At 26.8% G+C, this 27,831-nt stretch overlaps 6 protein-coding genes across 6 annotated transcripts; 2 read left to right on the forward strand and 4 right to left on the reverse strand.

The window, feature by feature from the left end:
- Window positions 1–1,719: 1,719 nt before the first annotated feature.
- LOC113548630 (probable 39S ribosomal protein L24, mitochondrial) lies at window positions 1,720–3,626 on the reverse strand. The gene is made up of 5 exons (XM_026949600.2): window positions 3,378–3,626; window positions 3,137–3,322; window positions 2,865–3,067; window positions 2,643–2,779; window positions 1,720–2,014 (listed from the first exon to the last, which is right to left on the reverse strand). Exons 1-5 carry the CDS (start codon window positions 3,477–3,479, stop codon window positions 1,878–1,880), a joined length of 765 nt encoding a protein of 254 aa, XP_026805401.1. The 5' UTR covers window positions 3,480–3,626; the 3' UTR covers window positions 1,720–1,877.
- A 176-nt stretch (window positions 3,627–3,802) lies between these two features.
- LOC113547931 (WD repeat-containing and planar cell polarity effector protein fritz homolog) lies at window positions 3,803–7,981 on the forward strand. Its single transcript, XM_026948522.2, has 12 exons — window positions 3,803–4,170; window positions 4,292–4,427; window positions 4,490–4,670; window positions 4,732–5,029; window positions 5,172–5,274; window positions 5,342–5,566; window positions 6,146–6,405; window positions 6,457–6,665; window positions 6,773–6,896; window positions 6,967–7,306; window positions 7,375–7,501; window positions 7,598–7,981. Exons 1-12 carry the CDS (start codon window positions 4,088–4,090, stop codon window positions 7,678–7,680), a joined length of 2,169 nt encoding a protein of 722 aa, XP_026804323.1. The 5' UTR covers window positions 3,803–4,087; the 3' UTR covers window positions 7,681–7,981.
- Window positions 7,982–8,547: 566 nt separating this feature from the next.
- On the reverse strand, window positions 8,548–10,277 carry LOC113549107. Its single transcript, XM_026950268.2, has 4 exons — window positions 10,064–10,277; window positions 9,078–9,319; window positions 8,907–9,009; window positions 8,548–8,844 (listed from the first exon to the last, which is right to left on the reverse strand). Exons 1-4 carry the CDS (start codon window positions 10,082–10,084, stop codon window positions 8,653–8,655), a joined length of 558 nt encoding a protein of 185 aa, XP_026806069.1. The 5' UTR covers window positions 10,085–10,277; the 3' UTR covers window positions 8,548–8,652.
- A 1,041-nt stretch (window positions 10,278–11,318) lies between these two features.
- LOC113561138 (ATP-dependent RNA helicase DHX30-like) lies at window positions 11,319–18,507 on the reverse strand. Its single transcript, XM_026967375.1, has 17 exons — window positions 18,446–18,507; window positions 18,239–18,312; window positions 17,798–18,042; window positions 17,347–17,493; window positions 17,192–17,255; window positions 17,006–17,129; window positions 16,712–16,922; window positions 16,291–16,635; window positions 16,045–16,209; window positions 15,770–15,975; window positions 14,531–14,735; window positions 14,242–14,447; window positions 13,920–14,146; window positions 13,618–13,816; window positions 13,355–13,541; window positions 13,209–13,276; window positions 11,319–11,922 (listed from the first exon to the last, which is right to left on the reverse strand). The coding sequence occupies exons 1-17, from the start codon at window positions 18,505–18,507 to the stop codon at window positions 11,760–11,762; spliced, it is 2,898 nt and encodes a 965-aa protein (XP_026823176.1). The 3' UTR covers window positions 11,319–11,759.
- Window positions 18,508–18,767: 260 nt separating this feature from the next.
- Window positions 18,768–23,973, forward strand: LOC113561326 (exocyst complex component 2). The gene is made up of 17 exons (XM_026967669.2): window positions 18,768–18,981; window positions 19,038–19,329; window positions 19,404–19,596; window positions 19,660–19,777; window positions 19,849–20,063; window positions 20,135–20,250; window positions 20,574–20,707; window positions 20,764–20,834; window positions 20,903–21,049; window positions 21,111–21,319; window positions 21,395–21,509; window positions 21,576–21,731; window positions 21,798–21,902; window positions 22,858–23,184; window positions 23,261–23,445; window positions 23,514–23,573; window positions 23,787–23,973. The coding sequence occupies exons 1-17, from the start codon at window positions 18,873–18,875 to the stop codon at window positions 23,887–23,889; spliced, it is 2,655 nt and encodes an 884-aa protein (XP_026823470.1). The 5' UTR covers window positions 18,768–18,872; the 3' UTR covers window positions 23,890–23,973.
- Window positions 23,974–25,702: 1,729 nt separating this feature from the next.
- Window positions 25,703–27,151, reverse strand: LOC113548619 (ciliogenesis and planar polarity effector 2-like). The gene is made up of 5 exons (XM_026949589.1): window positions 26,993–27,151; window positions 26,826–26,934; window positions 26,413–26,678; window positions 26,180–26,316; window positions 25,703–26,113 (listed from the first exon to the last, which is right to left on the reverse strand). Exons 2-5 carry the CDS (start codon window positions 26,926–26,928, stop codon window positions 25,888–25,890), a joined length of 732 nt encoding a protein of 243 aa, XP_026805390.1. The 5' UTR covers window positions 26,929–26,934; window positions 26,993–27,151; the 3' UTR covers window positions 25,703–25,887.
- Window positions 27,152–27,831: the final 680 nt, after the last annotated feature.

A 27,831-nucleotide genomic window follows, 5' to 3' on the forward strand; every position in this document is an offset into this window, starting at 1 on the left:
TTTCCAACTCATTGTCTACACACTCTCGATCTACGACACAACGACGGCATGATACAAATATCGCAATTTATTTAGCTGACAATACACTGTATTATTTAGTTTAAATTAGAATTTTTTTTTCTTCGGGTACCTACGAGACTAAGTGTGTACAACTGTCTACTATAATAAGCAATAGTGTACGTGTACCGTACATCAATCTCATGTCGACACATTCGAAAAACATGAAAACTGTTTATACTGGCGATTACAATGAAGTTAAAAAGAAAGATAGAAAATTATATGTACTAAATAATGTAAACACGACTATTCTCTTCTCAATCAATATCTATAAGGTGATTCACCAACCATGCTAAACCACATATTTTACTTTCATAATGAATTTATTCAAATTTTGAATTGCTCGAAATTCTTCGAGATTTTCCAGAGGTACTGCTTAAGGAATATCCCACGGTGATACAAATTTAAGTTTTTCCCTCCGTCTTTTAATTAATTATTTAGTGGATAATTATTTTGAACATTTAGATCGGTGATAATCGATAATTAGTTTGTTTTTAATGTTTTTGTATAAATTAAATAATAAATTATTTTTAGACAAATACTAAAGATATTATTCTGGATCCTATTAACATTGTATTTATGATTAATATATATTTAGTTGCTTTTTATATTGTTGATATTAAAAATGTTATGAATAAAAATAATCTTGTTTCAGTTAATCAGGTGCATGTAAACATAAGGAATACAGTTTTAAGATAACTATTAGAATATATATTTTATAATTTAATTTTCTTATATTTTATTTATTAGGTAACCAGTGTTTTCGGGAATTTTCGTATTGGGGATTTTTATTTTGATTACCCTAATATAACACCACCAATCATACCTACTTTATTCATATTAATATATTCATACTTAAATGTTGTTCTTTTCGATAATTCAATAAACTCACCTGGCCTCCTTTCCTTCATTCTTATGTCCTAATAAAAGTTAATTCACATAACTTCTAAAATCAAACTCCTTTTTACATTCCTCTACACTTCGTTTCCTATAACCAATAAGGCCATAACCATCCCGTGTAAAGAATGCTTAGGTCGACCAATTAAGTTTTACTTTTGTTTAATTTAATCAAACATTTCAAAGTATGTCTATTATCATTCCTTTTTCATATTACTCAATAATATCATAAACTATTTTATTTCCTTAAAGCTTAGTAGGGGACTTGCCACTTGGGGGTACTTCAGTACTCCCAGGTTGTAATTTAGTACCTTCAATTCAAAAAATTGAAAAATAATCTTCTATATGTTCCTATTCATTATAATTATCTAACGTTTGTAAATTTTTAAATTTTTTTGAATAAAATATTTGCTTTATTTTAATATTACCTCTTATGTTCATGTGAAGTATTATAAATAATAATCAGTCTAAGGAAGATGAAAATAATATTGACCCTGGAGCCCCTTGTCAAAGTTCATCTTATTAAACAGAACTTGCCTAACCAGGTTTGTTACTACAATTAGGTGCTATATAATAAAATTTTATAATAAATAAGTTTTAATCGATATTAAATATTGAATAATAATACTTTGAAATACTACAATATTATTAATTTATAAATACAAATAATAGATATAATTATTGTAAATATTTATGTTGAATTTGATTATATGTAATGTACACCAAGTATTAAGCTCATATTTATTATCAGAAACAATTTAGACATATTTTATAACTTCACTTTAATTTCAAAAAAAAGTTTATATTACATTAATTATAATTAATAATCATCAGTAACAATTAGCCATTACACTAAATGAATTAAACACAAAATGCAGAAATATATCATAAAACATATTTTATACTACTTCAATTCTACACAATCAATACCAATAAGTCGGAGCTGGCACTCTATCTTCTTTGATATCCATTTCATCCATGACATCCATTTCAAATGTTTTCAATAAAGGTGAAAAAGTTATTTTTTTTATATCATCTGCTGTAGTATCTTTTTCAGATTCTAAAAATAAAGCATACTAACATTAAAACATTTAAAACAATAGTTTGAATCAAATAATCAAATGTACATCAAAAGATGTACAAACAATAATTAATATTGACTTTAATAACGAACAACAAAATAAAAATAGATAATTGTTTAAAATGCTTCTATACTCTGCCCTACAAAAGACTGCGGCCTGACAAAAATCAGTTCTTTTGTGCATGTCCAATGGACACTGTTATAAAAACAGTTCAGCTATGACTGAATGTCAAGTGAGGATGCACAGAATTGGCGCATTCTCACACAATACACTCTATGTACAATAGTGTAATATTATTAAATAATATTAACACTAATGATTTATTTAGGTAGTGGTTATTAATGCACTCATAAAGTAAAGAGGTGAACAAGTAAGAAATGCATGTGATTTTAATATGATGCATTTGCTATTCATAATATCATAACTGGATAATTAAATTGTCAGAACTACTGTTTTAAAACTCTAGCAGACTATAAAGTACTTTAATATTTAAATAATATATCTTTAAAATAGTTAACAAAAATTTATGCTAATCTAATATTAAACATGGTAATTAATTTGGTTTATAAATGTAGGATAAAGTAACAGACATTAACAGGTATTTACCTTTATAAGTATTTGGTGTTTTATAATCATAAGTTTGCTTTGCTAATGATGGGATTGGAATTATTTTTCCACTTCTGGAAGACACTCTTACTTTCTCACCAGTCTCTGTAAATCTCCATTCAACAGTACAGCCTTGCCTGAAAATGAAGAAATATTAATGTAATTAACTATATGGAGCAGAATATCTATTAATTTGATTAATAAAGGAAAATATTTACTCACAAGTCTGATGGGTCTACCAATGCAACCTCACTAGTGACTAATAGTGGATTTTCTTTCATTTGAACCATTGATAAGTGCCCTTTGTAGTGAGAAACTTCTTCTAATTCACAATTTAAACCATCAACAATTACCCAATTGCGTTCTTGGATTACATGTCCAACAATTCCCTGTTTTCCCTTATCAGGTCCAACCAAAATCTCAACCTATGAATGAAACATCCACAATTTGAATTTCTATGATTGTGTGATAAACTGTAATTTTTTAATACTAACCCTATCTCCTTTAAAAATTGACCATTCTTTGATTGGTTCCAAAAATACTTTTGGCTTTAAATCGCCAAAATTGTTTTGACTTTTAAATGGCATAGACCAAGGCCTGTGTTCGCTAAAATGATACCTTTTCTTTTTAACTGTCCTTGGCAAGTAACGAGGATTGTTTTGTGGCGTTTTCCATACAATCTACGTGAAATGTTTTCATTAATTTAATTTCATATTCCTTTACTTTTGCACTTACCCTTTCCATGCTACGCTTGATGTACGAATCCGGTAAATTCGCATACTTTTTTGTCAATTCTCCTACTTTCTTAAAGTCTCTTAGATAATCCGTAAGCCTCATCGTGTAATATCGTGTAGTAATACGAACAATACAGCTCCTAAGACCGTGGTTCGCAGCACGAATGCACAATTATTATCGGGTTATCTTAAATCTACGAATCCATTAAAAAAATGAACATAAAAAATTGTGATACGAATTAAAAAGAGTAATCTTAAAGACCGACAAGGTTTATAGATAATAAACCTTATCTCACCTTATTATCAATATATCTGTGTCTTGGAGTATAAAATAACGGACGTGGCAGCAAAAACCATTTTCACTTTTCCGTGCTACTTGTTGATTAGTCTTTCGAGATAAGTGATTAAATCACCGATAACGGGTGAATTATTTTGGCAACAACAACTACAATCGTAACAATAATAGTAATTATTATTATTCAAATAACTGTAAAGTGAACGAAACGCTCCTCCACTTCTCCAAAAAAAAAAATCTGCAATCACCGATCGTTATCTCGCATTAGCGCGTATTAATTATTACTCGTCGTTTTGAATTAGCATTTCGCTGCTTATTCACGCAATCCCATGTATGATGTGTATCCATTCCATTCGTGAACACTACGTGAGATGAACAATACGTGTACACACATTTTATTCGACTGAAGCATTGTAATGCTTACATTCGTCTGTGAATGTCACTACTGGACGTTGAAAAACGATCTGAACATCAGCTATACAGATTTTAGTCATTTCAAGTACGTACGAACAGTTGTTGTTTGGTCGATCTCGCACGATCCACGACAATTTCAATTACGTTTCTGTGGTACCCGGTTTTAGATAATTTTTAAATATTCATATACTATGATGTCTGTGTAGGTATAATGAGAAAAAAGAAACGGAAACGTCTACAGACAAGATCATCAAGAAAAACTATGTCGAAGCAAGTGGATGTAATTGGTCCGTGTCTAATAAGAGACCGTTGAAATTGAGAGATTCTTTAAAATATTTTGAAGTGAGTAACCTATAAATCTCTATGTCTTACGAATAATTGATATTTTACACCTCGATTTTCAGACTGAACTAAACGATCATCATGTAATTGCTGTTGAATGGATAAAAAAAGACAAAATTGCGTTTATAGTTAGTAATGGATCAACCATATTTGTCACATTTGATCCTGTTACTTGTGATATAGTAGAAATTGTTACAGATAAATTTTTGCAATCAAAATTTCAATGTGAACAATTAATTAATGGTATGTCATGAGTCATTACATTGTTTAACAGAATTTTAAGATGAAATATATTCTTTTTCAGTATCGTATGCAAAACAAGTACTGTTATGCTCTTTTTTGGATCACAAATTAGGCATTATACATTTTGGACGTTCATTTGATCGCACACTGAACAAATGGTCCTTTTTAGATCCAAAAATTGGATTATTGGATTTCAGCAATTCTATTACTAATAGAAAAAATGAACGAAAAATAACATTCAATGTATCCGCAACAATGGTGGCTACGTGGTCCAAGTCATCATTGAATGAAGTTTATCCGTGGAATCCGTTGGTGAAAGATGAACACAGAGCTAATGTCCATGTATATAAAATCATTGGGTAAGACATAATAAATAAGCATATACTTTAAATCTTACACTCGTATTATACTTTTAAGTTGTACTGGCGTAAAGTCTGTGGAAATTAAATTAAATATCAAACTTGTAATTTAAGAATTTTATTAATACATATTTTTGTTTAGGCCTCGGCTAGAACTTTGTTGCTATTATCATACAAAACAAGATCCTATCATTGTATCATTTAGTAAAACAATATCAAATATTATATTCATTTTGGAACAAAAGGTGAATTGTTTTTTTATTAAAATATATATACATATATTTTTTTTCAATAATGTTATATGTTTATCAGAATTGCAACGATTCTCGTATCGATTTTAGTACATTTGAAGTGACCAATACAAAATTACATCTAGTCAAGGTAGTGACAATAAGTCCATTTGATTGGTGTTCTGCTACCATAGTAAATGCGTGGTTAAACAAAGATGACACGCGTATATGTTTCTCATACAACAATTCTGTACTGTTTATCCACGATTTCAAATTATCTATCACATGTTCAGTAAAAACTGCTTTTGTAAGTAGATTGATTTTTATTTCTATTTTACTACTATTAAAACATTCATGATATAATAAAAAGATAGTATTTAGATAAACTACTACTGAAAAGACAACTTTTGACATTCATTAAAATAAATAATATTATTATTAATTTTTATTATAAAATTTTAACATACTTATAATTTTATCATTAATGTTTTTTTAAATTGTGTTAACCATATTTTATTTTGAGTTCTTAAATTAGTTTAGTTGTACATAGGATAAACCAGTATTTATAAATAATTATTATCATTGTTTCCTATTATCTTTTAAACTTTATGAATAATATTTCATAATTAAAAATTGTTGAAAGTTATTCTTCATTATTTAGTGAACTTTAACTTAATTTAGTGACTTTAGTCATGTTACAAAATCTTTTTTTTTAAAATATCAAATTATAAAATAACTTTTGAATTAAAACTTATAAATAATACTCGTCATACAAAATAGCAGTGTATAAAACAACAAAATAGTGTCAAAGTCTAAGTTATAATAAAATAAATATATTGAATACAAAGTATTTGTTATTAATACTCATATATTTGAAATTAACTAGCCTGTGGAGTATTTGGATTGGCATCCAGATGGTAATATGATCGCTGTGTCAGATAGCAATGGTAGAATACAATGTTATGATTCATGTTTGTCATGCATTCGTCTACAACCATTGACTGAAGAAGCAAGTTCATTAGTTTGGTTAGATGTTCAATCCAAAGTTGGGAACAAAAAACTCTTCTTCATGAAATGGATGCCATATGAAATGACAAAACACCCTGTGAACCAATCTGATGCCGTTCTTCATCTCGTGTTTGAAAAGTACGAATATTTTTAATATGTTTAGTCCTTTTATTTATATTATGCATTTAGGGGCCCTGTGATTGCCATTAAAGTACTTGGCGTTGGGAAGTTATGTGTAAATCAATTGGTTTCCATGTACTTGAATGAAAATGATGTTGATCATGCACTCAACTTTCTACTGGGACTAGATTGGCATTCTGAAGGGCCACTGTGTTTAACGATCTTACAACAAATTACAAATTATTTGTTTCGATTGCCATTTACTCCCGTAAGAGAAGGTAATTCGACTATTAACTATTAAGTAATCATTTGTCTTAGTAATTACTGAAAAGTAATATAATTTATTATCAAGTTCTGTAATAATCTTATATTATATTTCTAACAGTGCAACTACAATCTGCAATCGGTAGTTACTACCAACCTGTTATACCGTTGAGTGAAGATGCAAAACATGAATATTTTGAACCTGTTCGAAATATTGCACGACGTTTTTTTCATCATTTAGTGAGGTGCTTATAAATGGGATTTGTTAATAACAGTTAATGTTGAAATAATTTACTAACAAATTGTTAATTTTAGATATGAGCTTTATGAAAAAGCATATAGTTTAGCCATTGATTTGAATGACAGAGATTTATTTATGGATCTATATTGGGCAACGAAATCAGGGATTGGCACTAGAGCTATGGCAACCATGGCGTTGGAGAAAGCAAATCAAATTGTGTCATCCGAATCAGACGATTCACATTCTAGTCAGTCGTCTGATTGCGATTGCACAGACTGTCATTCAAATTCCCCGTCAAGCTCATTAAGACCACCTTTGCCAAATGTGCCCCTCGCAACTTCTTCCCCAACATTATTCATTCCGTCAATTTCAAATAACAGATCCCCAAATAATGTTACAACTATTAGTGTACCAGTATGTGATAGTTTTAAACTAAACCATCAATTTTAGTTTACTTAACTTGAGTTTTTTTTTTGTTATAGTATACAGGTTCTCATATTGACCACGTTCGTCCAAAAAATATAGAGCTACCAACAACTTCATTGGACAGTGTACCACACTTAAAATATCCTTTTGAACAGCAATTACTCACTCAAAATACCCATTTAGGTTTGTATTAAATATTCACTTAATAAATTTTATTTTTTTCTAATTGTATATTTTCATATATATTTTTTTAATAATTAAATTTGCATAACAATTTAGAAAACAATAATCAACAAAGTCAAATTTCAACTAAACCACAACCTGATAAAACTATTAAAGTTGTCCATTTTGGTATTGTATGATCTTTTTTCATCAAAAAAATTTGTATTTATACAGTAAACAAATGTATTATAAGTAAACTATAAAGACTGCCTAAATTTATATCAATGTTTTATGGATTAACTTAATATTGGATTTATGTGTCAGCACATACGTGTTTATAAAGCAAAATACAATGCTGTTTTAATTTTAATATATTTATGACTACATATAAGAAATAAGTTACATAAATACTCATTAAGGTGGTTGGGTATTTATTTTATGAAATATATATAATATACCTTTAAACTTTTATATTATTTTTCTTGCCAATTGTACCAAATTAATGCCATATTATATACTATTGTTAAAATATATTTTATTTTTTATAATATTATTGTTAAAAATGTTTAATTTAATTATTACTATTGTTATACAGTTTATTTAGATAACTCAATTATCATTTATACACCAAATTTAGTTATTAATAAAAGATTTATTTTTGTACCAATATTACACTATTTTTTTTTACTTCTGTAATTAATATATATTTTATTATTTATTTTTATATTTTTAATGGTTATAAATATTTTGTTTTTTTAAACATTTCAAAATGATTATATTTGGTTTATTTATTATTTATTCACCTTTAAATTATACAATTCAGTTCCAACCATATAATATTAGAATCTCAAAGCTATATTCAAAGTTCACAAATAATTTTTGGTATTTAATTATCAGTGTTCCTTAGCCTTTGGGTGTTCAATTTTACCACATAAGCATCAGTCATTATTATAGTGATTTTCATATTTTTTTCATTTGAAAGCAACTGAGTCTTAGAAGATCGCATATGAAATGTGTTTATGAATACAAACAATGTTATAGTGAATATTATAATAAAAATACAATAGTTAAAATTTCACAAATTGTGTTATATTACTTACAACATAATTATATTTAGGTACCTAGGTACTACATAATGTTACAAAATTTAACAATAAAAGTAAGTCATAAACTCACTTTTTTTTTCTTGAGCCACCCATTTCTTCTAATTGTACTTTCAACGTTTTCAGTTCGTTGTCAGGTATATATCTGAGTGTTTCTTGCTCCTCTGTGTGCCTGTGAATTGATGCCTTAACACCGGCAGGCAATGAGTCTTCTACTACCTCAATAAGTAAGGAAAGCTTAGTACTGGGAATATCAACCACCTAGAAAAATTGATAATGTGTGATTAAAAAAATACATAATACATTACACTTTATGTTCATACTTGTATGTTGCGTTCATAAACATTCAATGTATATTGAGTTTCTACATTCTCACTATTGGCAATAAATCGTTTGACATTTATTATTTTTGGAGGTAATGCCCAGCTAAAAGAATATTACAGATGATATTATATTTTAGTAAACTTCATAAAACTAATCAAACTAGTAATCACCCATCAGATACTTCAAGGTCCATATTTTCAGCAATAGTGTGCACAAGTTTTTGAAACGATTCTAATATTGCGAAGTCGTAACCTTTGATTTGAATATTTACTTTCTCATATTCAGGAATGTCTGGTTTCAACATGTCCAAATAATCAGGTTCGTAAACACTACCATAATGACGAACGGATGGTGTGCAGATCTTAGCTGATTTAAAAGATTGTAATCTAGCCATTTTAAAAAAATGTTGCGCCTACAAAAATGAAAATATTAAAAATTTATAATTTTAATAAGTATTTGATACACATCTAAACGATACATTCTATTATTAATCTAACCAGTGCAGACAATGTCAGCGAAATATCAAAACTTTTCCCGATGAGAAGTGGGCCATATTCATTTAAATAATAGACATTCTTGCTTTTGGTTATAGAAAAAAGTATATTGAATGATATTGATGTTAAGACATTATTCAATATTCACATTATTAAAAATAAAAGTGGTTTATTAAGAAAAACTATATAGGTACATTTTTAAAAAAAATTAAATAATAGATTCTGTTTTGACTAATGCAAAATATGAGTTTTAGAATAATAATTACTAATTTGAGGGCATTATGTTGTAAAAAAACTTAAAAATAAGAATGCATAAACCCTAAATAAAATCACTAAATATATCCAGGACAAAACAAATTTGAGTTAGTTAAATAGTTTTCCTGGTCCAAATTGTTTTCATTATCTGCCACTGGTACCTAAAATATTTTGTTTACTTAAATTATCTGTTGCTTAAAATTAATACAAAACATAATACTATTCCAATAAACTTCATATCCCTAACATTTCATCGACAGTGCAATTTACAATTTCAAGATAATTGAACATTAATTCAATTTTCAGTACATGATTGAGATTCAATTATCGATGACTATATTACTCAACGGCTATAGTTTGACCTATTCGATTAACAGACAACTATTACAAAACCAGAGTATACATACCAAACATTTTGTCACAAACATATTGATCCGTGTGAAATGACAAAAATATCAATAGAGAAATAGACTTATTTAACGTGAAAAAAAAATAAAATTCACAATACGTATACCTAGTACCTAGTATATTACAACAATTTTTTTGTACCCAACAACCGGCACACCAAACGGCTATCCCAAATACGAATTGCGAATTACTAACTTTATTTTGCAGAATGATAAGAAAATTTGAAACTGATAAGTAGGTAACAATATCATGTCTCATATCATATGATCTAAGCATGTCACTCATAAATAATACCACAGCATTAGTGTACCACACTACAACCACAATTTAGGATAATATATTAATAGATCTTAAATCGTGTATACCGCTCTTCGACCATTATAAACTAAGTTCTTAGTTTATAAGGTCAAAGGTACCGCAGAACAATAATACATATTATATGTTTATGTTTTCTAATATCTACAATGACACCTGACCATATTCTGATAATATAAACCGTATATGACGTGTTTCAACTTTCAACTTGATTATTTTATTTTTCTTAAAAACAATGGAAATTATTAAATTTGTATGTATTCTAGTCATAGAAATATTAGTCATAGTTAATAGATACTTGATTCTGGTAATGTGATCATATTCTTAATCGTAGAATATTTAATGGAAATTGGCATCTGTGCTAAAGTTAGTTAAATCAATTACCAATAAATTACCGAAAAAAAAAACTAATCTTAGACAATAGACCTTTTATTAATATCTTATATCCAAGCTCTATTTATTTGTATAAGCCATAAGACCTTACGACTTTAATTATTAATAATATTGATTTATGTGGATGATTAAAAGATCTTTTTTATTAAACTAAAAATAAATACAATGGCAGCTATGGCTATTAATACCATAGACCAATGTTAAAACTTATAAAATTAATATTTATGTTATTTTTCTATACCTACAATAGTTTGTGTGTGTATGTGTGTGTGTTTTGTACATATAGTATATACTATTAAATTATAACTATTCAATATAATTTAAATACTTTAAAAATAAATGTTGAATTGAAGAAGGCTCAGTGTCGGTACATTTTTAGTTTGTTTAAATGTTTTTTTGCCAACAACATTTAACAATGATTAAAAAATCATTTAATAATGAAAGGCATATATATATATGGTTCAATTAATGTTTTAATAAATACATTAAACACTGTTTAGTAAATCAAATTCTAAGCAATATTATTATTATTTTTTCCAAGCAGTATACAGGTCATTGAATATATTTTTTCATATTAACAGCATAGGTACAACTTAATATAAAAACAATGTTTTGAATATTGTAACATGCAATCCACTCAAAAATCTTATAATTCTGAGTTGCAGAATAAATCCACAAAATTATATATCAACTATGGGCAATTATAGGTAACTCTTACATTTTACTGAGTATAAAATAAACACTAACTATTTATCATCAATTTGTTTTTGTGTAAATCTTGTTTTTAATAATAAAAATAATAATTACTTTCAGTATACAAATAACATTAATGAATTACATCTATACAAATATAGGATGTACTATATTCAAATTGCACGAGATGCATGTTGAATTCTTCTATATAAAAAAAATTATATATCATAATACAGATGTCTATAAACTAATAATATTTTACAAAACTATAAGATAAACAACTTAAAACAAAAATTATTTTTCAACAAGCTTACACAAAACAGAACACATGGAATCACGAAAATTCATAATATCATCATAAGATTGATCATTAATTTCATAATGTCCATATGTCTCCATTAGAAAATCAATAAAACTCCTTATTACATTCCTCAATGATAATAATGTTTCCCAATCACTGAAAAAAAAGAAATGTTTTATTATATTCTTTTTTTATATCTAAAAATATTTTAGAACATAGGACTATGCTCAGGGCCGGGTTTAAAATTTTGGCGCCAGGTACAAATTAAATCGCACACCGTCCCTCCCTTTAGGGCGTATTTTAGCGAGATATGTTTGGGTATTTGTCCCCTCCCCATGAAAATGTACACTTTAATATAATTACTTTCAAATTTTATAAAACAGGAATAATTTATTGAAACAAAAAAATTCTTTATTTTAACATCTCATAATAATAACAATAAAATAACTTTAGTACCTATTAAATTATATCCATATATTATATTACCACCAAAAAAAAAAAAAAAAGTACCTACTAAATATATAACATATATTATTATGTGTATATATAAACTAATCGTATGTTATATGTGTATTTAAAAATATACTTTGTAGATTTAAACTTATAAAAATATAATTAGATATAATTCACGAGAAATATCCAAAATATTTGAAACAAAATTAGAAGTCAATAGAAATTATTTCTAGAGAAAATGCAATTGTTGCCATCACTTAAAAATAAATTAAAAACAGTGCTCCACAGTCCACATGGAGCCAACCATTTACCTATATATTTTAATTAGAAAATTAAAATACTGTTCCTATTACTACTTCTATAAAATACTGTAACGCGCTCAGCGCGTGATTAAAGTATTTTTCTATTATTGTGTTTCGTCTCGAATATGTTAAATGTTAAAAAGGTTTAAATAATTAAATTATTTGTTTTACTTTATTATTAGAATTTATTCAACATTTTGTACCTTTTTACTATTGCTCCTAAAAACTGTAGCCGCTTCAAAAAATTAACCCCCCTAAATGCGGCCCTGACTATGCTTCAACTGAGAAAAACATAAGAGGAAAAACAAGGACTGCACAAATTGTACAACAGACAAAACATTCAAGCATAAAACAGAAATAAAAGGTGGTTTGGAGTTTTGAATAAACATAGAAAATAGATAGACAATTAATAAAAAAGGAGTACTGGTCCCAGCACATAGGATTCGTTAGATTGATGAAATTGCCAGATATCTAAAAGCAATAAACCAGAATATAGCTTATGATTTAAGATATAATAGAATGATGAAGATACCAAATGAATACAGAAATAGTATTACTAGGTTAACTAAGAATAAAAAAAGTTAAATATTCTTAGCTGACTTAACACAGCATAATATAACTATGTAAAAAAAAGTAATAAAAATAATTTAATTATATTATATTAATTTTATATTACATAGAACTCACCCTTTAGAACAAGAAATATTAACACGTTTTCCATTTTGTATGTATATTAAACAATTATTGTGTCCATCCTGAGGAAAAATGTATTTGAAATGTAAAATAAATAATCAAAAATAATGTATGTTAAACTGTTCTAACAATAAACTTACGTGCTTAAATGATGCTTGGCCATTAAAAAACAATACAGCCAATATTGGAGGAACATATGAAGATTTATTAAGCATTACAACATCATGGTCAAGAGATCTACCTTCTCTAAAGTAAGTTAATAACTCGTTTTCTTTATCTTTATTATAATTTACACTTTCTGAATGTTGTATAACTTTTATTCCAGCACTAAATAAATAAATTAAAATTAAAATGATAATTGTAATCAAATTTAAATTGTTTATAAATGCAATAAATTTTATACTCATTAATAAATGAATAATCTAAACGTCCATTTCTTCGCATAAATGATCTTCTAAAAACTAAATTTCCAAATCCAGAAATTAGTACAGCTGGTATTAGTTGATCTAATGATTTTTCTGAGTTTAAATTAAAATTATTCATGTCTTTATCTTCAATTAGCATACTATTATACAAATATTGTGTAAATAATTTTTTTAATTCTGTAAAAAAATTTTATGTAACATGTTTAAGACACTCAACATTTACCTACACTTTAAAAAAAAAAATAAAAATAGTAATGAACTAAATAAATTTTATACTCACTGTTTATAAGTATAAGATTATTATTTGACAATGAAGTATTACTATTATTATTATTATAACGGTTTTGTGTGCTATTCCATTCAGAAAATAGTTTTGCCACAGCCAGGTGATCACTACACGTTGAATACTTCTTTTTTATACTTCGTGAATCGGCTGCAGTAGTTTCTCTAAATATGTTCACATTACTTGATAAATAAGTAATAATTGTTAGTGTAGAATCTAGACATCTAAAATTAATTATTGACATTAATCATAACATAAATAATTTAACAAAACAACCAAACTATCATAGAATATAACTCAATGAAAAACTGCTACTCACTTTAAAAATACAGAATGAACTAAAGCTTTTGAAAGACAAGGATCAAATGGAAATGCAGCTATTCGTTTTCCTAATGCTGTTAGTTTCTCTTCTTTGTCTAATGCCCCAAGAAGTTGTAATTCTGAAACGGCAATATTTATGGTTTCTAAACTAGGTGAATTCAAAAGCTTGGACAATACAACCTTTGCTTTATCCTGGCTATGTATCTAGATAATATTAACAATAATTATTAGACATTTTGTAGTATACAATACAGTGTAAGATATGTATGATATATGTATATAATTACCTTAAGAGTAATAATAGTATGTTCAAGAGGAGTTAATTGAATCTCTGGTGTAGGATACTCAGAGAAAGTGTTGAAACGATCCAATGTGTATAAATGGTAACATTCTCCAGGTTGAGTTCTTCCAGCGCGACCTCTCCTTTGTTTTGCATTAGCCTGAGAGACCCAACAACGATCTAATAGCTTAATACCTTTCTCTGCATTCCAGCTATAAAATTATTATTAACATATATATTTTAAAACATTATAAATTAAAATAAGCATTGTTTCAGTAATTAAAATCATAATATATTTTAATGATTGGAGTATATAAAGTATTTCTGTTTTACAATTACACATAAGCAGGGCTGGACAAGATACCTCAAAAAAAATATCTAAATACAAGATACAAAATACTATATTTTTTAAAGATACTAGATACAAGATACATGTATCTGAGATACGTATAAGATACAATATACTTAATATATTTATTTATAATTATTAATTTCTTAATTTACCTTGGATACAATTTTCTTACGTTAAATTTTATCATACATCATTTATATTATATTATAGCTTATAAATGTATAATAATACGGTATGTATTGATCATTAACAATATAATTTAAAATGACATTTGATACGCTTAAAATAATAATACTAATAATAGACAAACAAAATAATAGGTAAAAAGATTTACAGTCTATAAAAAATATATGAAATATCGCTGATATAATATTATTGTCAGACTCCAAAGTTACTTTAATTTAATCTTAAAACAGTTAAAACATATTATTACTTATTGGACAATTAGGAAAACTGATATATAAATGAAATATGAAACATATTTTTGAATGTATCTAGTATCTTAATCATAAAAAGATACTAAATACAAGTCAATAAAGTATTTAAATACTCAATAGAAGATACATTCAAATTATATATCTCGATACAAGATAGAATTGTATTTAAGATACGTATCTTAAATACTAGTATCTAAGTTACTGCCCAGCCCTGCACATAAGTAACACTAAAAAACTATAAATGTATAGTTAGTTATTTTTAAACAAATATAGATTTTATTGAATTAATTTTTTTAATAGTATTTACAAATCCTAAAAATTCACTGCTGTATTATTAATCTAAAACTGAAAATACATCTGTATAAAAATTAAGACTATGCATTTTTTATTTAACCATCACTAAATAAGATAATTTATTTATATACTGTTCAAAATTATTAATAATTAAAAACCTTACCTAGATATATTTTGCATACCAGTGTCAATTACATATACTACATCATTAATTGTAATACTAGTTTCAGCAATATTTGTAGCTAGTATAACTTTTCGTCTTCCATCACTTGCAGGTTTCATGATTTCTATTTGTTTTTCAGGTGTTAATTTAGAATGGGCAAACATTATATCAAAATTGTGAGGCCTTTGTTGTAACAGTTTGTTTATCTATTATTCAAACAACAATTTAATAAAATAAAATATTCAAATGATTAAATACAAAAAGTGTGATTTTACATCAATTATATCTTGCCAACCAGATACAAAACACAAAATAGCCCCAGGTGATTTATTTTTATGTATCCATTTTATCATGTTTGCTGCTAGTTGTGGATTCCAATAAGGTTTACCATTTTCTTCGACAGTTGTATCATATATACCCCATTCTCTAGCCAATTGTTTCTGGAATTTAATATTAAATAATAAATATTATCTCAATATAAAAATACCAAACATCCAAACCCATTAGCATTTATAATGTACCGATAAGAATTGCGTTTTCACAGGATGTGTGAAACCTGGTATTTCAATAGTTGTAGCTGAGGAACCATAATAGTTCTGAAAGTGCTCGGCATTTAATGTTGCACTCATTATAATCAATTTCAATTTATCATTTAACTGCAATGCATTCTTTGTGAGCATCAGCAATATTTCTGTGTTTATATCTTGTTCATGGGCTTCGTCAATTATAACATGTGAAAATTCTCTCAGTCCAGGGTCTGCTTGTAATTTCTGAAGCAGTATGCCACTAGATGCAAATACTATAGAGCCCGGTTTTCTGGGCAAAATTTGTTTCAATCGTACTTGAAAACCAACTACATTGCCCAACTAGAAATTTGAATAATATTTTTTATCTGTCTAATTATATTTATGAGTTAAATTTTATTTTTAATAGAATATATACTTCTTCTGATCGTTCCTCAGCAACCCGATTAGCAAGTGTTAGTGCACTTATTCGTCTTGGCTGAGTAACATAAATGTTGCATTCACTTCCTTTTTTTTCTTGACTCCATTTTTTCATAATGAAATTAGGTACTCTAGTACTTTTACCACACCCTGGTTCTCCTTTTATAATAGTTATTCGATTATTCTCAATCATTTCTAGTAGGTCTAATCTAAAATGTTAATAATATAAATATAGATACAAAATAATATAGTGTTTATTATTGTAAAAAAAAAAAAATATTATTAAACATACTCATAGTTGTCTATGGGTAATTGAACTAATCCAGACAATGTTTGTGTAGTTTTTTTATAAAGGTATTCGTTTCGATTTGTACAGTCAAAATGTGAAAATGAAGGCAATACAAAATGTAAATCATCTAAAATAAAACATATTATTACTTTATTTATTAAGCAGGTATAATTAAAGAATAGAATTTACCCTCATTATTTTCGTCATCTTCAATTAATGCTAGTTTTCCTTTATTTATTAATGGTTTGATTTCCTATGAAAAATAAGTGTATTTTTTAATGTGTTTTAAGCAACCAAGGCATTTAAATATTTAATTAATTATTATTTTGTTCAAAATAACTAACCTGATTGTATTTTTGTACTAAGCTTGAAATTAATTTAACACTTTGTTCGCTCAAATCTATTGAAGCAATTGGTGATGTTGCTACATCTATACGTTGTTTATTCGATACTATTAATGGCTTTCCTGAATGATCAAGTTTTTCCATATCCTGAAACAGTATAAGTATTTATTGATTAAATACACAATAACATTTTAATTTCTAATTATGGTTTATTCTCAATTTAAATTATAAAATAACAAACATATTATTTAATATTCTAAAACTAGTATTAATAAATTAAATAGTTAACATAACATCAACATAAGAATAATTTTAGTTATGGTTGTATAGGGAAATACCTAAAGATAAAATAAATTTTTTTTATAAGATTTCAAGAATAAGTATCATAATTTTAATTATTCAGTAAAGCATTTGTTAAAAAAAAAATTACAATCATATTAATAAATCTTACTTGTAACCATTGAATAGCATTTAAAGACACTATTTCTCCAGCTTTGGCTTTGGTAGTAGCCACACTTGAAAATACAATAGGATTGGGCCATTGGACACTTAATTTACAGTTCCATTGATGTTTTTTGTTCTTGTTAAAACCAAAATGACAGCCTGTTTTTATGTTTTGTGTTCGTTCAACTTGATTATAAAAGTTTGAAATAATATTACGAGGTGATGCAAATTTTCTTTTCAATCTAGTTATATCTAAATATAAAATATACATTTGTTATTCAAATAAATTAGATTTTTTTAAAAATCTCATAGTTATTTTTAATTTTCTTTCTTAATAATAAATATATGTATATATATTATTTACTATGAGAAATAAAAACCTATTCTCTATTCTTATAGTTTTAAATGTTAAGAAATAAAACATTTGATTAAAAATACAAAACCTTACCTTCATCAGAAATTTTATATTCTGACACTGGTTGTACAGTTGAGAAATGAGGATATATTAATTTTAATTGTCTTCTGAAAAAATTAATAGAAATTCATAACAATATAAAAAGTTAGAATTTAATTACTAATATATGAAAAAACAAGTAAGATTCAAAACACTGATTGTTAGCACAATAGCACAACATTGTACAAATATTTTACTTACTGGGTTGTAGGTAATCGTGATATTACATTTTGTAATCCGATGAAGGATCTAACGTTAAACATTTTAATATTCTAAAATCTTAACATTCCTAAATTTAAATTGATCAAATTCTTAGTCGTTTAACTATTTATTACTATATAATAATTCAAAAACATTAACTCAAAAAGTCAAAACCATATAAAATAATATAATTTATATTGTAAAAACTGAAAACCGGAACTTTTTTATATACTAAACATGTGCAAACGAATAATGACTGATAAAATGATAAGCCATATCAACACATGAAAAGAAGTGAATTTGATAAGTTGGGAATCTAGAATATTTGAAACTGAGATTTTGTTCTACCAATTTTTATTTCCAGTTCGAGATGTCCAAATGGCATTGTCTTTAATTTCTTAGACGATTCGCTACATATTATTTACAGATGGCTAAAAGTCCAGTCGTAACGGGGATTTCTCCAAAAGAAGGGCCTCCAGGAACAAGGGTGACGATCAGAGGGGAATATTTGGGCATTAACCCCAACGATCTATCGAGTAATTATGTTAGTTAATCTTATAAAAACATTTTAATCATTTTATGGGGCTTATAGGTTTAAAAATATGTGATTGCGAATGCATGCTTTCGGCTGAATGGAAATCGCCCAATAAGATCATTGCACGATCTGGCCCAGGAAAAGGACGTGGCGATATAATTCTAGTCACTAAATCTGGAGGTGTTGGTACAAGTACTGTACAGTTCCGTGGTTATCATGAGACGATTGGCCCTCTAAAAGAGAGCGCAGTATGGGTAGAAGAAGCACCGCTCAACTGGGGCAGGCAAAATAGTTCAGTCACCATATTTCAATTAGATGATCCTCTTGGTCTATCTGTTGAAGGAGACGAGTATGTACATACTTATTTGCCATCTAAATCAGTCAAGATTTTACTGTAATTTATTATTTTGATTTCACAATTAGGAAATTTCCTGAAAATGAACTAACTGAATTATTTCCGGATGGTTCTGGTGATTTATTATCTGAAAACTTTGAACCTGCCTGGTTTTTACTTGAACACCATCATGGAACATCTTTTGATGATTTACGGGTAGGATTATCATATTTAAAAAGAAAGGTAGATTCACAAAACGAAGGACAATTGTCTTTTTTGAAAGTAAGTACCTAATGCTTAAAAAATAAAATAAAATGTATAATTTATTTTAATTATTATGTTTAGGATAATGTTGGATCAGTAATGGAACAATTAGATACTCTTTTTACATTAAAACAAAATTATGAAGCTGATTTTGAAAGGAATAATGAAACTCTCTTTAGAGTTGAAGAAGCAATTAACCGTAAATTCTAAATTGTTGAATAAGAAATATCTTATTGTTTAACTTAAACATTAATGAAAATATTATTATAGAATCTCTGAAGGAGGCAACACATTTATTTCATGGTGTTTTAAATAGGAGAGAAAAAGCTGAAGCTACCAGAAATGCATTAGCTGTTATGACTAGATATAAATTTTTATTTCAATTACCAATCAATATTGATCGTAATATTAAAAACGAAGATGTAGATGTAATTATTAATGATTACGCAAGAGCTTTAAATTTGTTTGGTAAAACTGAAGTTTCGGTCAGTATAATAATTAATATACTATATTATTGTTATAAAAATATTGAAATATTGATGTATTATAATAAAAGGTTTTCAAAAAAATACTAGAAGAAGTTGAAACTAAAATAATGAATATACGAATCAACCTGAAGTCAAAGCTTCATCAAATGCCATCAACATTGAAACAACAAAAGAAAATAATTAGGTAATAATGTATAAATATTTAAATGCATATTGATGATACATGAAGCAAACCACAAATAAATTAATTTTTAGGAATAATAATTATGAAATAAAGCAATAATGGCTATTTATTAATATTCATATTTTTGTTATTTTTAAATATTTTAAACATTTAAGGATATGTAATTACTCATATTGTGTTTTATAATTATTTATTATACAAAACTAGAAAATAAATTTAATAGAGTACAGTTTTTATGAATATTTGATTTTTGAAAGTGTAAAAATAATTCCGTAAGTATTGTAGTTTATATAATTTTAAAATTTTGAAAAATACCTTTACAGAAATTTAGTAGCTTTGAATGACAATGGTGACCCTGGTTGGGAAGCAATTATTCACATGAAACAATTTCTTATTGATAAAATAAAAGCTAGTTATCAACAATTTATAACTGAAGAACAAGCAAATGAAACTCCAAGTAAGTAATTCATTCTTTAATCTAATAACTTAACTTGACGCATACACAAATTGTAGGTAAGAACAACAGACATTCACACAATAAACATAAAAGAAATATTAGTTTATCACAGCAAATCGAACCTCAAGTATGTTAAATCACATCTTATTATTTTAATGAACAATGTTAAATAATGTTAAATCATTCTTTTTACAGAACATTGAGCCCAAAAAGGTATTATGCATTGATGAAATAGCTACTGTTATTTCGGATTATTTTCCAGACTTGTGGAAACTTGGTCAAAATTACTTTATTGGTGACTTAGCAGTTAAGCCAGATTACAGCCATGAAATGGATTTCAAAGTATATTCTACTAATATTTCCAAAAAATTGAACATGAATAACATCAATTTATAATTTTTAGGAAATGATATTAGACATAATTGTGACTGTGTCTGATATATATAGAACAATTATGTTACCTACTACTACAACTAGTTCGTTTTCACCAGTATCTATCATATGGTTGCCTCATTGTTTAAAACAAATCCGATCAGTATTTACAGTATTAATGGCTTTGGATCTTCCCAACGAAGCTTTAAATAAAATTTCCAGTGTTATATTTGATTTAAGGTACATTTTATTTTTATTATTATCATTAAAAACCAGTTGAATTTTTATTAAAATGTGCTTTATTGTTTTAATTAGATTACACTGTTTAAATATTTTATTTAAACAAGCCTCAGAACAAATTATACAGTTGAAAAATACAGAGACTTGGAAACTGGATTATCATTCAAAGCAAGGAACTACATCACAATTGGTAATTTTAATTCTCAATAATATTAAATAAAACAAATTCTATACTTATTATTATTATTATTTTTAGCCAAATGATTTCTACAAAATCATTATGGAAGCAATGAATTTAGCCAAAGAATATGTAATTCGTGACGAGCGTAGAGAAACTGCACTGGTTGATAATGAAACTGCAAAAAATGAATTACAACTACTAGTTCACAAATGCTTTTGGAACTTTTCACAGGTATCAAATTATATATTAAATTGTATTAAACATTTTAGAATTAGTAACATCATTTTCATATTAAAGGTATTGGAACAAGTGGGTTTAAATGCAGATACCAATTGTTCATCTACTACAGTTATGTCCTTAAGTGGATCTTCAGTTACAGGGTTAAAATTACATAATGATCTGGTGAGTTTTACTTTTCATAATGTTATAAAGTTCAAAAGAATTTGAATTTTCTTCAATTTGTCAAAGTTTTGACTTGGGGCTTTTTTTAAACAAATTTTTATTTATTTATGTGTTAGTAGATATTAAATACGATTTAATTTCATAACACATTTTAATAACATTAATTAGATTACATATTTATTTAACATAAAATAAAAATTTACAAGTTAAGTATTAATAACAGAAAAAGAAAAATTTTCATTTAACTTTGTGTGAAATCTTTTTTCCGATTAATTGTCAACAGTTTTTTTATTAAATCTATGGCAAAGAACACTTTCTCATTAACATCTTGATTGTTCTTTAAAGATCCTTAAAAATGTGAGTAAGAGTTTTGCTTGCTTTACTGAAACATGATGTACTGATTCAAAAAAGTCTTTGTCTATGTCATCAGTTTACAGACTACAGTATCATAAATATAGTCAGTTATGTTATTTTATATCAGAATACTGGCAAAGGGTATCTGGTTCATCCTTGTTAATTTCGACAAAATTCCCAAATAATGACTTATTAGGACCCATTCCCCATCAGTATTAGTGTTTTTTGATATAAGGTTACAATATTATGTCTTTCTCAGTTCCATGTGAAAATCCACCTAATGCATAACATTAGTTCACAATTATCATTGTGATTATTAATCACATATGTCTCTATGCAGATTTTTTGCATTAATTGTTGACTCTTTCTTTTGATGTATCATAATTTTCAGGATGGAAACAACATTTCTTTGAGTTATTAAGATTATTAATTTATCAAGGTTTAGTTGTCCATACTAACATTTTGCAAAAAAATGTATTTAGTATGTTTTATTTCTATGTTTCCAATACTTAACAAATTTGATAAAGTGGATATACACAATTTATATCATATTACCTAACTAACTGTGTTAATAATATTAATAATTAATGTTGTATTTCAGATGTGGGAACAAAAACTTTTAATAACAATAAGTAACAGTCAGTATACAAGAAATGTCTTGCTACTGAAATTTAAAAAAGAATTTGAAGACAACGGTTTTCCAACTATTGATGTTGTTGTGGCTCGTGCAGTTGAGTTACTTGAAAATACTGAAAGTAAATTGCTTGAAACTTATATAGAAACCAAAAGTGATCCTTTAGTTGGGACAATTGAACCATCAATGTATGTGGGCAGCTTTGAATGGGACTCGCCCTCACTTTTAGAACTAAAAGATGTTAGACCATATGCCAAAGAAATTATTACCAATTTGATTGCATTACATTCTGAGGTTTGATAAAAATTTAAAACATGACATTTATGTTACACATTCCATTCATTATTAATTACTTTTTTTTGTCCATTAGGTCCAAACAATTATGCCAGATTTAATGTATGCTGTATTATCAGAAATTGTGGTCACTATATCAGAAGAAATGTCACGTCTCATGAATTGTGTTACACATTTTAGTGAAAATGGAGCCATGCAAGCTAGATTGGATTTGATGGCATTAACATTCACATTATCCAATTATTTTACACCAAATTCAAAGTACTAATTTTATAACTTTTTTCTATATTTTAGCAATTTAAAAAAAAATTGTACATATTTATTAACAGGGATTTTTTTTGTGATGCTACAAATGCAGTTCCACCGTTCAAAACAGAGGATAGTGAAAAGTAAACTTTATTTGATTTATTATTCAGTACCATAGATACACATATTAAATATTAATTGAATATGTATATTTTACATTAATATATGTATTTTTAATAAATATGGAAAATCAATATCAAGCAGTAATAAAAATTTTGTTACGACTGCAGCACTACTATTAAGCACTAAATTAATATTATGACATCATTATTAATATATACTTATTATGTTCCTAGGTGTGTTTTGAAATGTTTTGAGCAGTTTAAAACCCGTATGCATTTACAAATCGTGTGTTTTTTAACACCATACCCAAACAATATTGAAACTAGTATTATATAATACATTATTACAATTTATATTATAACTCGATTATTTTTATATAAAATATTTTATTACAATGTTAATACACTTAATATATGATTACCTAATAATATATTATAGAAATAATTATATTTATATTTGCAGTCAAAGCATCATACATTTATTAATTATATATATTAAGTCCATACATTATGTTTACATTCTGTTTATTAAATATATTAATATATTGATTGTACATGTGTACAATATAAATTTAGTGTTTTAAAAATTTATTATAAGCAGTGTATACACGGGTTACAATTACTCATCTTTGGAATTAATATAGAAATTTCCACTTCTAATAATAATAAGACTGCCATCATTTTATATTGGGAAGAAACTAAAAATATATTTTTGAGAGTCAGGTATTCCTGGGAACCTAGAGACTAAGTTAGAATAAGTTATATTATGAAAACTGGAATGACCTTTTTTTCTTATAAGGTTATAAGGCAATTCTATTGCCCTCTTAAGCTTAAGCCTTTGACATGAGCACCACTATACAGTTCAGTGATCACTTATCAAGTAATATAAATGTTTAGTTCTAGCTAGGTTTTCAATCTTCATGCACTGTAGCCTCAGCCCATAGAACCACCTGATTTACTCTTAATTATGTGGAAAAATATATATAAATTTATTAATAAATGTACATATTTTGTATAGTAATTTATTACAATAAAAGATAATTATATTTATAAAATATTTATTTTAGGATAAATTTCTTTATTCAAATAACATTAAATAAAACAATGTAACAAATTAACTAAGTTAGTTTAGTCTTATAAAAATTTTTGTTTCAGGAATGATAAGGCACTTAAAAAAATATATATTAAAATACAATTTATAATAATCATTAAATTATCTTTAGTTTAAACAAAAGTAAAGAAATATAGTAAACTTTTTTTACTTAAAAAAAATAAAGTAGAAAACTTGAATAAAAATTACAGCTCACGTAAATATTGTTCATGCAAATTGCAAAATGCATATTTAATCATTGGTCCAATACTGTATAGAAAGTAACATTAATTTTGTTCTATAATTTATTAATATATCTATATAATACATTAAGTACAGTGTTCCATTTAAAAAACAGTAGAAAATATTTACTTTTTGTAATTTTGTAATATATTAAAATATAATATCAGAGATACTGATCACTTCAAATATTAGTATACACCCCAATATTGGTAGACAAATTTATAATTATTTTTATTTATAAAAAAAATGAATTATTACTATTCACTTACATTTTTTAAACAAAGTAAAATTATTCTTAAATTAATAAATTAATGGCTATTATGATGTTGCATACTGTTCGCTAATTTCTCAATATTTGATTTGATTTTTATTGCAAGGGCACATCGCATATCATATTGTAGATCCAGTCTATTTCTATACTTCGTTTTTATTACCATTAATGCAGAAAACCTGGCTTTAAATAAATAAGTGGTAAGATATAATAATAAAACTTTATCTGCTTCTCTTAATAGAATTGATTAATTTTTGGCTTGGGGTCCAAAGTTGTATGATAATCATCGTAAAAATTGTCATTTGAAATATATCGACTTGAAGGTCAAAAAGTTTCTCCTGAATTCCACTCATGTCTTCACTAACTTCATGAGCATTTACATTAATGGATTTCTTACCCAACTATATTTACATAGTTCAATATTTTCAGATATATAATGGTGGAGTTCTTAATAATAATAATTAGTATTTTCTGTGTATAATTTCCAACAATTAAAATTAAATTTTATACACAATTTAAGCAAATTAACAATGATAAAAAAAAATATACAAATATGTAAATTTATTTATTTTTCTGTGACCCACTATAAAAACATTTACAACTCTGTACTAAGCCGCAAATCTGAGTTTAGAAACTGCTTATCTAGGCAAATGCAGTTGTCCAGTTCATTGATTCTAAGATTCATAAATATACTATAAAGATGTAAAGCACAGTCCACAAAGAAACTCAGTTCAGACAATCTGAGAAGATTCCATTTCCTGATTTAATATATAGTTTTGATCTCTTATCCATAATTGTTCACAAATTACATTCAATGTATAGGCTGTAATCTCGTTTTCTTTCATATCATATTTTCCATCAGTCTTGTTTATTTTCAATATAGTGATTTTTTGTGTTTTTTCAAATTCATCGATATCATCAATTGTAACTTTAGCAGTAAAATCACCAGCACAATATCTAAAACGAACAAATGTAAACCATAAAAATATATATTAACTATTACTAAAATAACAAAATCTTTACTTTGTGCCAATAACAATAGGAGCTGGTTTACTTTTATCATTCATGTATACAGGTAGATTTGTTGAAATATTAGTTAATCCACTAGGGTCAGCAAAAGAAAATACAAACACAATGGCATCTGCCTCTTCTTTACATACCTTAAATCAATCATCAACACGACAACACATTTAAAATTAAATAAACATTCGATAATCAAGAACAAAAATATATAGAAATTAGAAATAGTTATTTACCGGCAATATATGTCCAAACTTTTTAATGTCTCTATCACCGGCATCCCAACATTGCAGTCTAAATAGAATAATTCTATCCCATACTTTCACAGGCCAATAAATATTACTTTTACGTATGCCTCGAGTTTCTACATACTCTTCATCAAGATTTAATATCCCTGCTAGTCGAGCAATGGTAGATGATTTTCCAGCTCCACTTTTTCCGACAAAAAACAATTTGTACGATACTTCTTCTATGTTTGGCAGTATAGGTCGTTCCAATAGTCCTAATAAATTCAAAAGATTTTCTCAAGTTTGAAGTTTTCATGATAATATTTGATTGCTGACAAGCCAAATAACCAACCGATTACAATACAATATATTTGAGTAGGCATATCATAAAATTTTATTAAGATTAATTGTCGATCACCTACCAAAAAATTTTCTACCATTTGTCTGTGGATTGTAAAAATGTTGCATTATAGTTTCTCCCTCAGCAGTGCTCTGCCAGTCGAGCTTCACTACGTTTCCGAACATTTTTCACTTTAAAAAACAATTATCAATCATCATATGAATAGTGCACTTGATTATAAATAAATACCAATAATATTATTTTATGTTTATATAAAAATAATACAATATAGATTGTTCACTATAATATATAGTTTTTACTGTTTATAGGCAGTTATTCGGCAGCGTCCAATTTAAAGTATTTTTCTATTTTAAATGTTTAACTCTCGGTAGTTGGCGATAAGAACCAATATAAGTCAAATTAAATATTTTTATTAAAATTGTTTTTTATTCCAGCCGGCAGCTATCATAACTATGATAGAGTGTGGTGCGGGGATAACTGGTTTTTATCGTTACTTGTTATATTGCTATGATTGTTATGAGTGTATGACGTCCAATGGTCGTTCATTTAAAGTCAGTCTAATTTACTGAGCTGCTAAACTGCTGATGAACTGAACCGGAGCTAGTGAGCCATAGGCCCATAGCAGCCGTAGCATGAGCTCCACAAGGATCATTTTCTCATTTTCAAAACCACCCCTCCCCCCCACTAATATTCAACCACCTACAAAATAACCAAAATAAAAATGTTGAGTGTCTACCACAAAAATCGGAACAGTTATAATGCAGTATTGCAGTTCACAAGTTCAGTAATTGCATCCAACATACAAATCAGTACCCACTACCCAGTAAACAAATATACGTACATATTATATTAAACGTACAATATACGAATATATTTAGTTGATAATAAGTAGATATCGTGGATATTTTTTGGTCAAAAGATAGATATTCAACGTATATTATGTGTGTAATATACGAGGCATATCCAGAAAGTAAGTGCACTGAGGCTCTCACAATCGCAGGGAATATATTTTTACTATGTTCGCTACACTTCTGTATAGCTTTACTCCTCTTCTTTATAACAAGACC

This window comes from Rhopalosiphum maidis, chromosome 1, assembly GCF_003676215.2.
Source record: "Rhopalosiphum maidis isolate BTI-1 chromosome 1, ASM367621v3, whole genome shotgun sequence".
Classification (NCBI taxonomy): domain Eukaryota; kingdom Metazoa; phylum Arthropoda; class Insecta; order Hemiptera; family Aphididae; genus Rhopalosiphum; species Rhopalosiphum maidis.

Excerpts from the sequence above, each read along its gene's own strand:
- LOC113561326 (XM_026967669.2), top strand. The coding sequence starts at position 18,873 with ATGGCTAAAAGTCCAGTCGTAACGGGGATTTCTCCAAAAGAAGGGCCT. Across the intron at positions 19,330-19,403 it reads CTATCTGTTGAAGGAGACGA|GAAATTTCCTGAAAATGAAC; the intron begins GTATGTACATAC and ends TTTCACAATTAG. Across the intron at positions 21,510-21,575 it reads AAGGAACTACATCACAATTG|CCAAATGATTTCTACAAAAT; the intron begins GTAATTTTAATT and ends TATTATTTTTAG.
- LOC113549107 (XM_026950268.2), bottom strand. The coding sequence starts at position 10,084 with ATGTTTGTGACAAAATGTTTG. Across the intron at positions 9,320-10,063 it reads TGTTTGTGACAAAATGTTTG|GCGCAACATTTTTTTAAAAT; the intron begins GTATGTATACTC and ends TCATTTTTGTAG. Across the intron at positions 8,845-8,906 it reads TTTATGAACGCAACATACAA|GTGGTTGATATTCCCAGTAC; the intron begins GTATGAACATAA and ends CAATTTTTCTAG.
- LOC113561138 (XM_026967375.1), bottom strand. The coding sequence starts at position 18,507 with ATGTTTAACGTTAGATCCTTCATCGGATTACAAAATGTAATATCACGA. Across the intron at positions 17,256-17,346 it reads TAGTACAAAAATACAATCAG|GAAATCAAACCATTAATAAA; the intron begins GTTAGTTATTTT and ends TATTTTTCATAG. Across the intron at positions 11,923-13,208 it reads AATATTTCTTGTTCTAAAGG|TGATTGGGAAACATTATTAT; the intron begins GTGAGTTCTATG and ends CTTTTTTTTCAG.
- LOC113548630 (XM_026949600.2), bottom strand. The coding sequence starts at position 3,479 with ATGAGGCTTACGGATTATCTAAGAGACTTTAAGAAAGTAGGAGAATTG. Across the intron at positions 3,323-3,377 it reads TCAAGCGTAGCATGGAAAGG|ATTGTATGGAAAACGCCACA; the intron begins GTAAGTGCAAAA and ends CATTTCACGTAG. Across the intron at positions 2,780-2,864 it reads TTGGTAGACCCATCAGACTT|GCAAGGCTGTACTGTTGAAT; the intron begins GTGAGTAAATAT and ends CTTCATTTTCAG.
- LOC113547931 (XM_026948522.2), top strand. The coding sequence starts at position 4,088 with ATGCTTACATTCGTCTGTGAATGTCACTACTGGACGTTGAAAAACGAT. Across the intron at positions 5,567-6,145 it reads GTTCAGTAAAAACTGCTTTT|CCTGTGGAGTATTTGGATTG; the intron begins GTAAGTAGATTG and ends GAAATTAACTAG. Across the intron at positions 7,307-7,374 it reads TTACAACTATTAGTGTACCA|TATACAGGTTCTCATATTGA; the intron begins GTATGTGATAGT and ends TTTTTGTTATAG.
- LOC113548619 (XM_026949589.1), bottom strand. The coding sequence starts at position 26,928 with ATGTTCGGAAACGTAGTGAAGCTCGACTGGCAGAGCACTGCTGAGGGA. Across the intron at positions 26,317-26,412 it reads AGTTTGGACATATATTGCCG|GTATGTAAAGAAGAGGCAGA; the intron begins GTAAATAACTAT and ends GATTGATTTAAG. Across the intron at positions 26,114-26,179 it reads CCTATTGTTATTGGCACAAA|ATATTGTGCTGGTGATTTTA; the intron begins GTAAAGATTTTG and ends TGTTCGTTTTAG.